Source organism: Cydia splendana, chromosome 16, assembly GCF_910591565.1.
Source record: "Cydia splendana chromosome 16, ilCydSple1.2, whole genome shotgun sequence".
NCBI classification, from domain to species: Eukaryota; Metazoa; Arthropoda; class Insecta; order Lepidoptera; family Tortricidae; genus Cydia; species Cydia splendana.
In genome coordinates this window covers 8,536,271-8,550,648 of record NC_085975.1, presented here as the reverse complement: position 1 = coordinate 8,550,648, position 14,378 = coordinate 8,536,271, and the positions used below count along the sequence as shown (strand labels likewise).

General features: G+C 38.2%; 1 protein-coding gene across 1 annotated transcript in view; it reads right to left on the bottom strand.

Moving 5' to 3' along the window:
* Window positions 1-11,982, bottom strand: part of LOC134798179 (dynein intermediate chain 2, ciliary) — a 32,016-nt gene extending 20,034 nt beyond the window's left edge. The window contains exons 1-4 of the mRNA XM_063770527.1: window positions 11,846-11,982; window positions 2,179-2,289; window positions 1,305-1,509; window positions 345-473 (exon numbers count right to left, since the gene is read on the bottom strand). Of these exons, the coding sequence (XP_063626597.1) occupies window positions 345-473; window positions 1,305-1,509; window positions 2,179-2,289; window positions 11,846-11,860 (460 nt within the window). The 5' untranslated portion in view covers window positions 11,861-11,982. The remainder of the gene's footprint in view (window positions 1-344; window positions 474-1,304; window positions 1,510-2,178; window positions 2,290-11,845) is intronic.
* Between the last annotated feature and the right edge of the window lie 2,396 nt (window positions 11,983-14,378).

Genomic DNA, 14,378 nt, shown 5'->3' with positions numbered 1-14,378 from the left:
CCGCTTGACAACTAATCCCAAGAATTGGCGTAGGCTTAGTTTTTACGAAAGCGACCATCGCGCCTTCTGCGACTGCCATCTGACCTTACAACCCACAGGGTAAACTAGGCCTTATTGGATTAAGTCCGGTTTCCTCACGATGTTTTCCTTCGCCGAAAAGCGACTGATAAATATCAAATGATATTTCGTACATAAGTTCCGAAAAACTCATTGGTACGAGTCGGGGTTTGAACCCGCGACCTCCAGATTGAAAGTCGCACGCTCTTACCGCTAGGCCGCCAGCGCTCTTATTATGGTCGCATAAAAGTACAATAAGAATAGATAGTTGTAAAATATTGTATGACCTTCCACTTTGGCTTCCTCGCCGGCGGGCGGCGGCGCCTCTGGCTCTGCTTCCTCCTCCTCCTCAGCGTCCTGCTTCGTCTTTTTCACCTTCACGCGCTTTGGCCCCGCGTCGTCGAAACTCACCATACCTTATTAAACATATACAATACAATACAAACCCTCTTTATTGCACAACCTCAATAAAACATTTACAGAGAGACATACATAATACATGAAGACAGAGGCAACAAAGGCGGTCTTATCGCTAAAGAGCGATCTCTTCCAGACAACCTTTAGGTAGTGGAGAAATGATAATGTTCATTAAACTACTTAGGAGGTGCAAAAAACTAAATTGGAAACTACATACTTCTGAAGAATATACCTATAAATATTAAATCTACAACAATATAATAATACTTATACATACATACATACTACATATAGCATACTATATATAACATATGTAGGTCTCCAAGATTTATCTTTGTTTAGGTATCAAATATTTATAACGTCGTTGATTTCATTCTGCTTTCATTCTTTGACACTTTGTAAAACTTAATACTTATTGAGAAATTAAATAGAATGAAGTTATATTACAAACATGTGGTTTGTTACAATTCAAAAAGATATTCCGTGGCACAAGTTGCTACTAAGAAAAAATCTCTATTAATTACCTCCATTACTTAGGGCCACTTGCACCATCCCACTAACCCGGGTTTAAGCGATTAAACCGTTAACCCAGTGTCAAATTGTATTGGTAACCATGGTAACTCCAGGTTTAACCGGTTAACCCCGTGTTATCGTAATAGTGCAAGTGGCGCTTAGTGTGTTAAAACTATTAAAAGATGTTTGGTTTCTTAAGTAAAACAGGATAATTAATCCATTATCCAAATATCGAAAACCTTTTATATAGGTATCAAAAAAATCAACACTTGGAATATTAATTACCTATGTCTAAATATCGTAATTTATCAACTTACCATAACCGGCCGCAATTTGTGCCTTAGCTTCGTCGGAATCTTTACGAATGGCGGTGCCCTGGTAGACCAACAGCGGGTACGACTTCCCAAACGTTGGCTTAGGTTTATACGTGTACATGGCCTTTCCGTAGTGGTACGCGACTTCATCCGCGACCCACTGCGGGTTGATCTGTGTCAGGATCCGACCGACATCTTCGTCAAGGTCCTAGGAAATTATTGCATCAAATATTTTACCATTTTTTGAAAAAATACGTATACCTAATGTCTGGATGAACGGGAAGGATTCCTATGAAGCAAAGGAAGCTAGATTTAATTTTCATCCGTATACTCTTTCATATTGTAAATGTCATTAAATATCGTGAGAGTCGTTTTTAAGAATTGATACAAAAATCTATACAAGTACGAGTATAACCCATAATTGTGTCGCTTAACTTCAAACTCGGGTAAATCCATTCGACCCTTTCAGCACATATCTACCCTCTATTACCTTTTCTTAATACCAAAATTGCATAATCTGACAGATGGATTTACCCGAGTTTGAGGTTCTCTTTCTCTTTAATATCCTATGTCCCCTAGATGGGGCAGAGGGCATCCACAGTACTACGTCATCCCGTTCGGTCTTGAGCTACGCGCTTCATTTCGCACCACGTCTTACCAATGGTCGCCGCCTCTGCGATGATCGTCCGTCGCCAGGATTGCTTAGGGCGGCCACGTTTCCGCTTTCCTTGGGGATTCCAGTCGTGGGCTTGCGTTTGAAGTTAAGCGACTCAATTAGGTATTATATCTAAGAGGTCACATTAAGATGAAGAGAAGTGGTAGAAGACAGATTAAGTGGTTTGTTTCTAAAAATGCTATTTAATTAAACAAAACTTACGGCTTCTGGAATGTCCTCCTGGTCGTCAGGTTTGATAAGCGTCCGCGGCTTCAGCCAATCTAGAGCGTCGTCTCCCTCAGATAAGTTGCCCTTCGACTTCTGCGCTTCTTTCTGTCACAAAATCAACCATTAATTACACAAAATTAACCATTAACTTTTTACCAGGTTAAGGGATATATATATATTTTAAAAATGCCAGCCTGGTAAAGGGTTAGTTATACAACCGAACACATTACTATGAACATTTGAACAACATACATTTAAAATGTTAATCGTCTTATTTAAAAGAGCATTTTCTTCGTCTCCGTCAAGAGCACGTTTTATCATAGCCCTCAGCATGATGGAAAAAATAATGAAATCTTTTTTCGTCTTTAAGTCGTCGAGACACGCGAGTCTCGGTTGGCAGCAAAACCGAGACTGTTCAGGTTTATATCAATTTGAAAAGCTTGCCGAATTAGCATGGCATTCGTTGTAGGTCTTTATTAGGGCTGATCATGTAAATAGACTATTAAAATATGGCTAACATACTTAATTCGAGCAGGGCATGCGTAAACAAACTATTAAAGAGGTTTGCGTGCTTGTATAATGCTTCAATTTTAGACTTGTGTGACTGATATATTACAGCATTTTACATATAAGTGGTATTTCAGAACAGGCAAGTACAGTTAAGATCACAAACATGTTACTAATAATTACATAAGATATATTCATTGTCTAAATACTTACGTGTAAAAATGACTAAACCGCCAAGTCGTCAAACATTTACGAGACTATCTATTATAACAAGCCTATTCTTGATATTGTTACTTTATTTTATTAAAGAGTTTTTATATAACCTTTCATGGACCATGGACGGAGAAGGACCAAAGCAGGCGATGCATACACAACATCAACAGGAAAAACTCAATGCTTATAACACTTTGAGCGCAATTTTCAAAGAAATGTGTATGTAAATATTTATGTACCAAAAAATAAACCCAAATTACCCAATTCGCGGTTACGTAGTCTGATATTAAAAAAATAAACGACGTCTTCCAATGTGATAAAATCCAAAGGAGAACGCACGAGTCACGTAAAATACAAATTTTAATGTTTTTTTTTGATATGGACAAAAAACACAAGTAGCTACGACGTACGACTAATCAAAGAACTCATTTATTATACGCAGCTTTGGAGCGACATCGCTAAGTACATACACACAATAAAACCAAAATATACTTAACATTTTGAATTAAGAGCTTCATATTGTCTTTTTGACAAGTGGTTTTATAATAGCTCCCATTATTTTTTATGGCAGTAGTATTGATGGCGGTAATAAACCACTGTTAACCAATAAATATAATTTTATGGTAGTTTTGTGGTATGAAATGAATATCAAAAAGTTAACGTCACGCAATAGGTACCTACTATGGTTAGAAGAAATTTCTAGCGAACAGAACTAAATAAAAACGTTCGATCGGTTCAGTCTCCCTATTTATCTTTTATAGCATTTATAATTACTTACATCGCTGTCACTATCCATTTCGAAAGACATTATTTATTAGTAGCTACGAAATTATTTAACGTATTTCGGCGAACGGTTTAAAACGACTGCGGTGCGAACCGTTGCGAACGCGTTTGCTGCATTGTACCCACTAAGCAACTTTGTAGTAACTTGTTTCTAATAGCGTTCAACTTCCTTACTTACCAACATTAACCGTAATGTAAATTGTATCAAATCAGCTAAAAGTAACGACAACATAATATTAATGAAATGTCGTTATGTGTACCTATAGCGAGGTGAATTCTTTTTTCTTTCTTTACTCATGTAGAAAATAAATAATAGTAGCAAAAGGAAAGTGTAAATCAACATTGCAACGAGACTCGAATATTATTAGTGATTTCAAATCCTTATTTTAAATTTTATTGGAAACTTATGATAGGTCTATTTATTTAAAGTAATGACTGGGCTTAAATCATAGCAGATGAGCTCTGAAATATCTGGATGAAACATTTCAATGAATATATCGAATTGAATACTTGTATAGCGCCCTAATTATTGTGGCATAAAATAATGCGTGAAGTATAAAATAAATGAAGAAAAATAAGTATTGCTGGAGCGGCGGACAATAGCCACATCTACACACCTGCTGTCAAAAAATAAAGTGGACAAACTCGTCTGATGGACGCTCCTCTTAACGGCAATATTATATTAATTAACATTGAATTGTATCATTTGCAGACGGTCCTAAGTTCGCAAATGAGTCCCCAGGCTGAGCGTGTCACCAAATTCTAATTACCACCGTGTCTGGCATCAGCTAGTACTGCTAAGGCACGACATCGGGTCCCGCGGACTAGCCGGCTCGCTATCAAGCATACCACCCGTTGGCATTTCACTGAGAACTTTCTAAAGGATAAACGTTATCTGTAAATAGTGATAAGCCTTTGTTTAGACGTGCAGTGATTACTGATAACAAAGAAAATTGCATAAATTTTCCTAATCACGTATGTTGGTAAGTTAGGATTGCTTAGGGCCACTTGCACCATTCACTAAGTCGGGGTTAACCGGTTAAACCTGGAGTTACCATGGTTACCAGTACAATTAGACACTGGGTTAACGGTTTAGCCGGTTAACCCCGGGTTACTGGGATGGTGCAAGTGGCGCTTAGTAAATGAAAGGTTTTTGTAATGCATGGCGTTTGTAAAAAAATCCTTCACTTACTTGACTTGTTTTTTTGCGAGTGGGTTTTTGATTTTTGTGATTTATTATTTTGTTTTTGTATATCAATACTTTCGTTTACTCACAATCTTCCAATTAATGCAAATTAACTTGCAGCATTTCTTTCAGAATCATTGAAAAACCCCAATCCCGTCTAGTACAGAATGTTATCGGATTTCTTATTTTATGTGATCATTCACCATAGGTAACGAAGTTTACTTGCTACAAGCTACGGCGTAGCACTTCGTAGCAGAGCTATAAAGCTTGAAGGGGCTATTCAGAGGTTATAATAAAATTATTAGTATAAAATGAATCAAAATTGAAGACGGAGACCAAAAGTGGCACTCTATTTTTTTAATGGACCACATTTTGACATCATTTTGTATTGTTACTTAAGTACGAGCAAGTTACACTAGAAATACTATACTGTAGCTTGCGTCAACTATAAAGAATAACTCATTAAATTGTTCATAAAAAGTGGTCACATGACCGAGAAAGTACAAACTATTTATGGCTAGTTTCAGACAAACGTTTACAAACGTGCCGTGACCGGGTGAAGCAAAATACAAATGAGAGTTTATTGATATAAGCATAAAATTTTATGATCGGGTGTCCTTTCCGAGTTCCCTTGCGTGCACAGACAAGACATCCTCCAGACTGAGCATAGTAGCTCTACCCCCTCTGCCACAAATACGATAGTTTTACTCCATTTTCGAGTCGAAAGTGTCTTTGTGTGACGTCCGTGTCTTTGAACGGACCAATCACGGCACGGGAACTCGCTCACCTCGTCCCCCGCACCCCCGTGTTTTTGGCAGCATCGGTTTCATGAAATAATTGCTCTAAACTCCGTCTAGAGGATTCCTAGTCTATGCTTGCGTGCTTCTGATGAATGAACGATGACAGCCAGGGGATCGACGGGAACATAACGCTGATATCGATAAGCGTAACGAGATAATACGATTTAATATCGATTGTACTCCACTATAACTTCCCATTCCAGAATGTTTCGCCCTTCGGTCGGGTCGTGTACAGCAAGACGTATTTGATGGGTGCATTTCTACATTGGACTCGGAAGGTAAGTTGGTTTATGACATTTCTAGCATGTTGAAAGGCTTTAACCTTTAGAAATTTCAGCTACGTCTGCATATATATTTATCGCCGGTCTATCCGCGAGGCGTATTCCGCTTGTACCTAATAACTGGTTATGAATTTGATCTGGATTTGTTATGGATATCCTTATTCCTTCTTCCTCGCGTTATCCCGGCATTTTGCCACGGCTCATGGGAGCCTGGGGTCCGCTTGACAACTAATCCCATGATTTGACGTAGGCACTAGTTTTTACGAAAGCGACTGCCATCTGACCTTACAACCCAGAGGGGAAACTAGGCCTTATTGAGATTAGTCCGGTTTCCTCACGATGTTTTCCTTCACCGAAAAGCAACTGGTAAATATCATATGATATCATAGGATTTGTTATGGCATATGACCTGTCAAAGGTAACATTTCTTCAACTATGAACGTCACTTTTGATACTGGCAGATCTTATCCGTAACAAATCCAGATCAAATTCATAACCTTTTATTACAATCAGAATACCCTTCAAGGTCTATTCGGTGTTCAGGTTGACATTTCGCAGACTGGAAATAGATTTTATGTAACTAATGTTTCTTTAATCGTTTGACTGTATGACTATATTCATATAGGATCTTAACCCTTTTCCAGGCATTAATCGACCACATACGCGCAAAGAGAATTTCAACCCTAGCAATCCGATTTAAGGTTAAAATTAGATTGGATTTTCGGGAAATGTGACTTGTCTTCAAATCAATCATCAAAGCTGGATTAATTGGAATATATTTGGATTTTTTGGGAAAACCTTGTAGATTGGTGTGGCCTGGACAAGGGTTAAATTAGGCCCCAGCTATAATATTTAAAAGAGATCGCATGGTGATAGGACATTCACATTGCAAGTTATTGACTAAAAATATTGTATGATGTGGTCCCCAATAACCTGATAAACTTTAATCGCGTATTCCTGATGATATTACGAGAAAATAATGTTATATTATCTTTGATCCCATTTTGCCGTTTTATTTTAGACTAGACGGGCCCGCAGCTCCGCTCGCGTAAATGAAATAAAGAGTTCGTCTAATGTTTAGTTAAATACCGACATTATTATGTATTCAACCCAGCCATGGTTTAAAACTGTGATAGGGATTTCTTATTTGTAGCCGTTATTTGGATAACTCAATTCGCAAATTTGTCAAAAAATGATGTGATTTGATAAAAGGCAAGATTGTATTTTTTCATCTACACGTATTTATTTAAAACTTGTTTCATGATAAAATTATTATTTGTTCTTATAAGCCTAGTTGCAAAAACGTTCATTAGATTAATTTTCGCCTTAAGACGAATATGGACGACCACCGCCCTTAAATCGCCTTTTCATACAAACATAGGTAGTCTAGTCCTCTCGGTCTTGCGATAGCTCTCGCCAGTCGCCATGGCCGAGGTTGAGCAGGTCTTGAGCAACTACGTCGTTTCAGCGGTACCTAGGACGTCCACTCGGGCGTCTCCCATTTTGTTGTCCCAAGTACCTGCGCTCTCTTCACGGTACGATCCTCTCCCATTCTCTCTGTGTCCGAGCCACCATTGAATTTAGCCGCTTTTGTCTCTCAATATTTCGCCACTATATCGGACCACATCCTTATTTCTATGGCAACAAAATTATATTACGATATTTGGCTGACTGCTGACTGTACATTTGCTTATTTTTTATCAGGTCGCTCAATAATATCTGAACATGCACTTTAATCTACCTACATAACTTACTATCAACTTTGTATTTTTGGCCCATCTCAGCATTCTTAGCCCGTTCCCCGGATGAATGGCAATGTTTGCCGAAGCCGTGAAAGTCAATCTGAATAATATAACTCAAAAATAAATTTAAAACAACAAAATACAAATTGATAATAATAATATAGTAATTACTTTGATTGATAAGAATGATAAGTCATATATGACATAAACCACTCGTATGGGCTCTATAGACTAAGGTTGAGGTTGACGGCACTTTTTATTTTACTTCGTGTAAAAAAACGACGAAATAACTGTATACCAACATGACAAACATAATTTAGTTTACTTTAACTTACGGATTATTTGGTCTAATCTGTAGCACCGCCAAACGAAAGCAACCGAGAGTTGCCGAGAAATGGCCGATGTCGTAAAATGAAGATTGTTATGAAATTTTCTTTTCCTTATTGTAAATTAAATACGCATCGAAAGCGATAGTTTTTATGCTCTAGTTCTATTCCCATATGTAGATAATTGATTCGAACAGGTTTTTCTTATCATACGTGCGTCGTATTCGAGAAACGTGTCAAAAACTTTTTTAGAAATTTGTAAGGCGCCATCTCGCTTCTTCCCTGGTTTTTTTTTATCCCGTTCTGGTTTTTCAATTTTATATATATGATGATAAGTATGTTTTGAAATAAAATTAGACCAGTTAGACCAAGAAAAGTCTGCAGCGGTTTTAATAGATTTTAAACGTCAAGCTTCTATGAAATTATGATGTATAAATAACACTTGCACTGCGTGGGCTATCAAAATCGCTGCAGAGTTGCAGATTTTTCTTGGTCTAGATTTACTTTTCCTTGTTGCATCAAGGTAATAACAATTGATAGCTAAACAATGATTGGCGTATGACAATCGATAAGAACTAATGAGTATGCCTAAAATGTTTACGACTTGTCGATTTTGGAAAAATAATAGATTTTGAATAGAGCGTAAATTCCTATAAAGTAGGTTCACTTATCAACAGTCATGGTTAAAGTTGAGCAGGTTATTTAGGGCCACCTTGAATAAACACTATGAACAGACATGCTAAACTCAGGTCAAAATTAAACAAACCGGTCCTTTTCACGCAATGAAACAACTAGTTTTTTTATGCGAAACAGACACAAACAGGCATTTTCGTCGCAATGCTTGCAACCTGTGACGTCACTCAAACATGTGGAAAGCTATGATATTCGCGAACATCCCAGAAGCTGGCCAAGGACACACACAAACATAGACAGACAGAACACACGTATTTACAATATGACGTCAGCACAAGCGTCTAGACATGACTGATCGGGTCCTATTGACTCAATACTTACAGTTAGACGCTTTAGTAGCGTCCCAAGAGATTTCTCCTTGGACTTATTTCGCCAGAGCTCTGGCAACTTTACCGAGCCCTGCTTACTCATCCCTGGTAGAGTAGGGAGCTAAGCAAATCATTAAAATCGTTAATACAAATTTCTTGTGTCGTTTTCTCAGTTATTGTATTGTGACAGTATCTGTAGCGTAATATTTTAGTGACACAATGTATTTTGTATTGAATTGGTTATAAAATTATAATTTACAAAATGTAATGTGTACTTACTTTAACATGCAATTAGAACTGTATTTGTTCTGCATAATGATGAGTGATTTAATTAAGAAAATTAATAAATCCCGTTTTTAATTACAATTACGTTACTAAAATAATCTTCATCTAAACCTTGCTAGACCAAAAATAATTTCTTAGGGACGTTACATACTCACAGTCTTGCTATCTGCTAATGCTAGAAGGTATCTTCCTCAACCTACTATATACTATACTAGTGGCTCTGTGAGCTGTAGACCTCGCGACAAGCTTCATAAAGCTTAAAAAATGTGAAAATAAAAAAGTACTTAAGGTAAAGGGCCCCTGTTTCGGCAGGTCAGAGCCTTACTCTTGAGAGTTTGTATGTTTTTTTAAATATTACTAAGCATATCAATACCTTGAAAGCTTTTGAGTAAGTTATATTAGTTTTATGTTAATAATTTAATGTATAAACTATAGGCCTATAGGGTTTTAGTTGAAACTTTTTTTTATATGAATTTTTTCGTGAACCTCTTATTTGGCTCCCATTTCGTGATACAAATTTAGCTCAGCTCCTAAGTTCGTGAATTCGTGTCGTAATTTTCTTAGAGTAATTGGTGATAATTTACTGATAATCATTTTAAATATTTAACGGTCTTACCTACTTACGAGTAATTGTAAGGTCAAATTAAAAATAATATTAAAAAAAAATGTTAATTTGAGAGCTAGCTTAAAGTTTTTTGTACTCGTCGACTTTAATGGTTGAATTAAGACTTTGTAAACCATATGGGTACTTTAATACTTGATTAAAAGCCGAACTATATAAAAAAAAAAAAAAAAAGAAATAAAAAATTAAAATATTTACAAAAAATTTTTTAACTATCTTATACGTTAAATATATATAAACATACACAAAAATAAATCAAATAAATTTAATTATAAATAAAATCGTGCTAGTAGTTAATATGAGAATATACGTGGAATATACCTTAAAATTTTAAATCGGGTCACATTCAAACTCGTTTTATGAGAATTCTAGTGAAAAAAACATATACCGAATTTCGCTCATACGAAACTTCATTAAATACATTAATTGTTTTCTAATTTATTTTTTTAATTATCTTCGTTGTTATATTTAAAACAAGCACTCAAAATGTATCTAGAAAATCCTTGATTCGTTAGTGGCACGAAATAGGAGACACACGTAAAATAAAATGACCGCTATTTCGTGAGTCGATTTATTGCAATTTTAAGGTATTTCTATGCATATATTAAATCTTTTTTTCTTATAAAATCAATTACTAAGGAACCCACAGAAACATTCCCAAAAACTTTTATTCGAATGGGTTTAATAGCTTTTCCTTCCTATAAGCTTAACAAGTGAGAGCGCGCACCTTACACCTAAAAAAAGTGCACGCATACAACACAGCTGTTCGCGGCCGTCTGACAGTTTCGACCGCCGTAATACTCTCAGTTTAATCACTAAAATATTGGTTATTAAGTTATTATTTTACTGAAGAGATTAAATTATACAGATTTTTTTCATATGTATAATTTTAATAAAAAATATTTGAATTCCTTATTATTTGCGCCAGAAACAAAACAAACGAAATAACGTACTAACACGGACTTGGGGCCCGTTACCTTACGTCGAGTCATTATCACAGCCAACTCAAAGTGGTGTTAACTGCCATCGACCCTTTGTATTTAGACCCTATTGTCACAAGTTCTTTATGCCAATTTCCGCGATTTTGAATATTTTCCACAAAACGACAGAAAAGTTCTATCTATGTATAAGTCTGTATCTTTAGGTATTTAAAAAAGAGTACTTAAACAAAATCTACCCTCAAATGGCTTCTTAAGCTAGTTGAGGGTAGATGAAAACATTACATGATCAAATAATGTAGGTTAAAGTCAGGTCGTTCAGTGACAGATCCAGGTGGTTTTGTATTTGGTTGGTTAATCAATAAATGTTATAACCACCCGAAAATGTACAAATTATTTCAGTACCTAAAGATACAGAGTATAACTACCGAACCTGCTCACAAAATTTCAAGAGAATCGGTAAATTGAGCAGAGAAATACATTTTTACTTACCAATTTCTATGACTAACCAAAACTAGATGACATCATTTTCCCCTAGCACAGCAAGGCTTTACTATCATATCCAAAGTTATGGGCTAGAGTTTATAGGTAAACGTAACGTTGCAATATGAAAATTTAATGTAAGTAATTCTTAGTAGCGGCGGGATACCGTTTGAGATTAGTGAGGCTATATAACGTAGTTTGTTACGTGTCTTGCTAGTAGTGAGGGTCGTGGAGTAGCAACGTGGTATGTGTTTGATCAATGTGAATGATGCATTACATAATCAGTACATATTTTTTATACCCTTAATAAAATAAAGAAATACATTTTACTATAGTTATCAGTTTAACAATATACTTCTAAATAAGAAATAATAAAATAAGCCTGAGGAATTACTTTAAAAATTGCTTACTGATCTTTGTCTAATTTACAAAATTATTTAACATACTAAGTAAAGTTGTTACTATAATATATTCTTTACTCCAATAATACATACCTTTTTCGGTGGCATTTTAATTCATTTGTCTACTTTATTAATAAACACAAAATTACAGAATGTAGCGATAAGAAAAGTTTGACAAATTCGAAACAATTTTGTCAAAACACAACGTCAGAATGGGTTGCGCGCGCACGCCGGTTGCTATGGCAACCAAGGACGGGGGCTACATGAGACGTGGCCGGGCCGTAGCCCGTTCGCAACAATCTACTGTGCTTCACGCGTGTCTGTGTAACGATTAAAAGCTACAGCGAACTGCAGAGAAAATGTATGTATTATTTAACATCAGTTTTAGAGCCTTAATTTATTTATTTCGAACTTGCTTCTGTGCACCTCTAGCAAGTAACTAAAGAATTACTATCGACGTATATCGGCATTGTAAGATATAATAGGAATCCTGGTTTTCACGGTCATCGCAGTGCTCTGTGTTGTTATTGTGATTAAAGAAATTGGCGATATGCCAGAATTATATATATGATGTAGCAATATGTTCCCTTTTTAGAGTTAGACCAAGAAAAGTCTGCAGCGATTTTGACAACCCTAGCAGTGCCAGTGTTATTTTAACGTCTAACTTCTATGAAATTATGAGGCATAAATAACACTTGCACTGCGTGGGCTACCAAAATCGCTGCTGACTTTTCTTGGCCAAACTCTATTTACGTTTTTATATTTAAGGTGCGCATCATAAATAATAAGATTAATTTTAAGCTATTTAATTTAACGGACAAGACAGTAAAAATCCTCAAAAAATTTTATATTGTTGAGTTGAAGGTCGATTCTTTGTTATGATGCCATCTTGACGCTCGCGTTCGCTAATTAGTACACGCGAAATGCACTGGGATTCGAATCAAGGTCTTATCATAAACAAATCAAAACTTTAACAGATTGTTAATTTAATTCTTAATTCAGTATTGCCCTGTTTTTAAAATATTCTTATTGATAAAACGACTTAAATTTCCAGCAAAGGTGCAAGCGTTCACACTGGCGGATCCCGAGTTGCGAGAGCTGCTGCTGCCGGCACATGACCCGGCGGACAGCGGCATCGACAGCGACGCCACGGACAGCGAGCGACGCGGCCGGCGCCAAGCAAGGCAGAACGAGGTCGGTATACAGTCCACATGGACGCGTCGGCTGCTGTTGCCGGCACATGACCCGGCGGACAGCGGCATCGACAGCGACGCCACGGACAGCGAGCGACGCGGCCGGCGCCAAGCAAGGCAGAACGAGGTCGGTATACAGTCCACAAGGACGTGTGAGCTGCTTTTGCCGGCTTGCCGGCACAGCGAGCGACGCGGCCGGCGCCAAGCAAGGCAGAACGAGGTCGGTATACAGACCACATGGACGCGTCGGTGCTGTTGCCGGCACAGGACCCGGTGGACAGCGGCATCGACAGCGACGCCACGGACAGCGAGCGCCACGGCCGGAACCAAGCGCGGTAGAATGAGGTCGGTATACAGTCCACATGGACGCCTGAGATGCTGTTGCCGGCACATGAGCCGGCGGACAGCAGCATCAACAGTTACACTACGGACAGCGAGCGACACGGCCGGCGTCAAGCAAGGCAGACCGAGGTCGGTATACAGACCACATGGACGCGTCGGCTGCTGTTGCCGGCACAGGACCCGGTGGACAGCGGCAACGATAGCGACGCCACGTACAGCGAGCGATGCGGGCGGCGTCGAGCACGACAGAACGAGGTCGGTAGTTGGTATAGTTGAAAGTGCTATAGCTCATGGGTGTTGCCGGCACAGAAACCGGCAGACAGCGGCATCGACAGTGACGCCACGGACAGCGAGCGACGCGGCCGACGCCAAGCACGGCAGAACGAGGTGGGTATATATAGTCGACATGAATTTGTGAGAGATACTAGCTAATATAGATGTAGGTTAAGATGGTGAGCTGCTGCTACTGCCCGGTAGACAGCGACGTGATGGACAGCGAGCGACGCGGCCGATATTGCCGTCGCAATTAACAATGTTATCGGTATACAGTCACTTATTAGTAAGTACAAAGATAGACGTCGTCACCATCAGTCAGAACGAGGACATCACCAGAAGGAGGCTAGTACACAATCAGGATGGCCTCAGTCTGGGCGGACGTGAACCCATCTACTCCATCTGGTAAAGACAGTAAGCCCCACTACCGCCAATACCAGAATGAGGTAAGCACACAGTTACGGTGTACAAGAGCTGGCCTAGCGCCAGCAAAACGAAGGCTGACGCCACAGAAAGGCTGTGTAAGATACTTGGCAGCAGCATCGTCGGCAGCAGCGAATACTAGACTAGAATGAGGTAAGTGCAAAGTCGAGATGCCCGTGTCTTAAGAGTCTCAGATGACTGAAGAGACTTGGCAGCAATATTGATAGTAACAGCAAATAATTCCACTAGGATGGGATGAGTATAAGTCAATAAGGTAGCTAAAATTATTTGGCAGCATTACCGAAAAAATCCACTACACTACCAAGCCAATAGGTTATTCCACTTCAACAAATCTTACCGTGTAGGCAATAACCATGTCACTCTCAGCTTTGTTC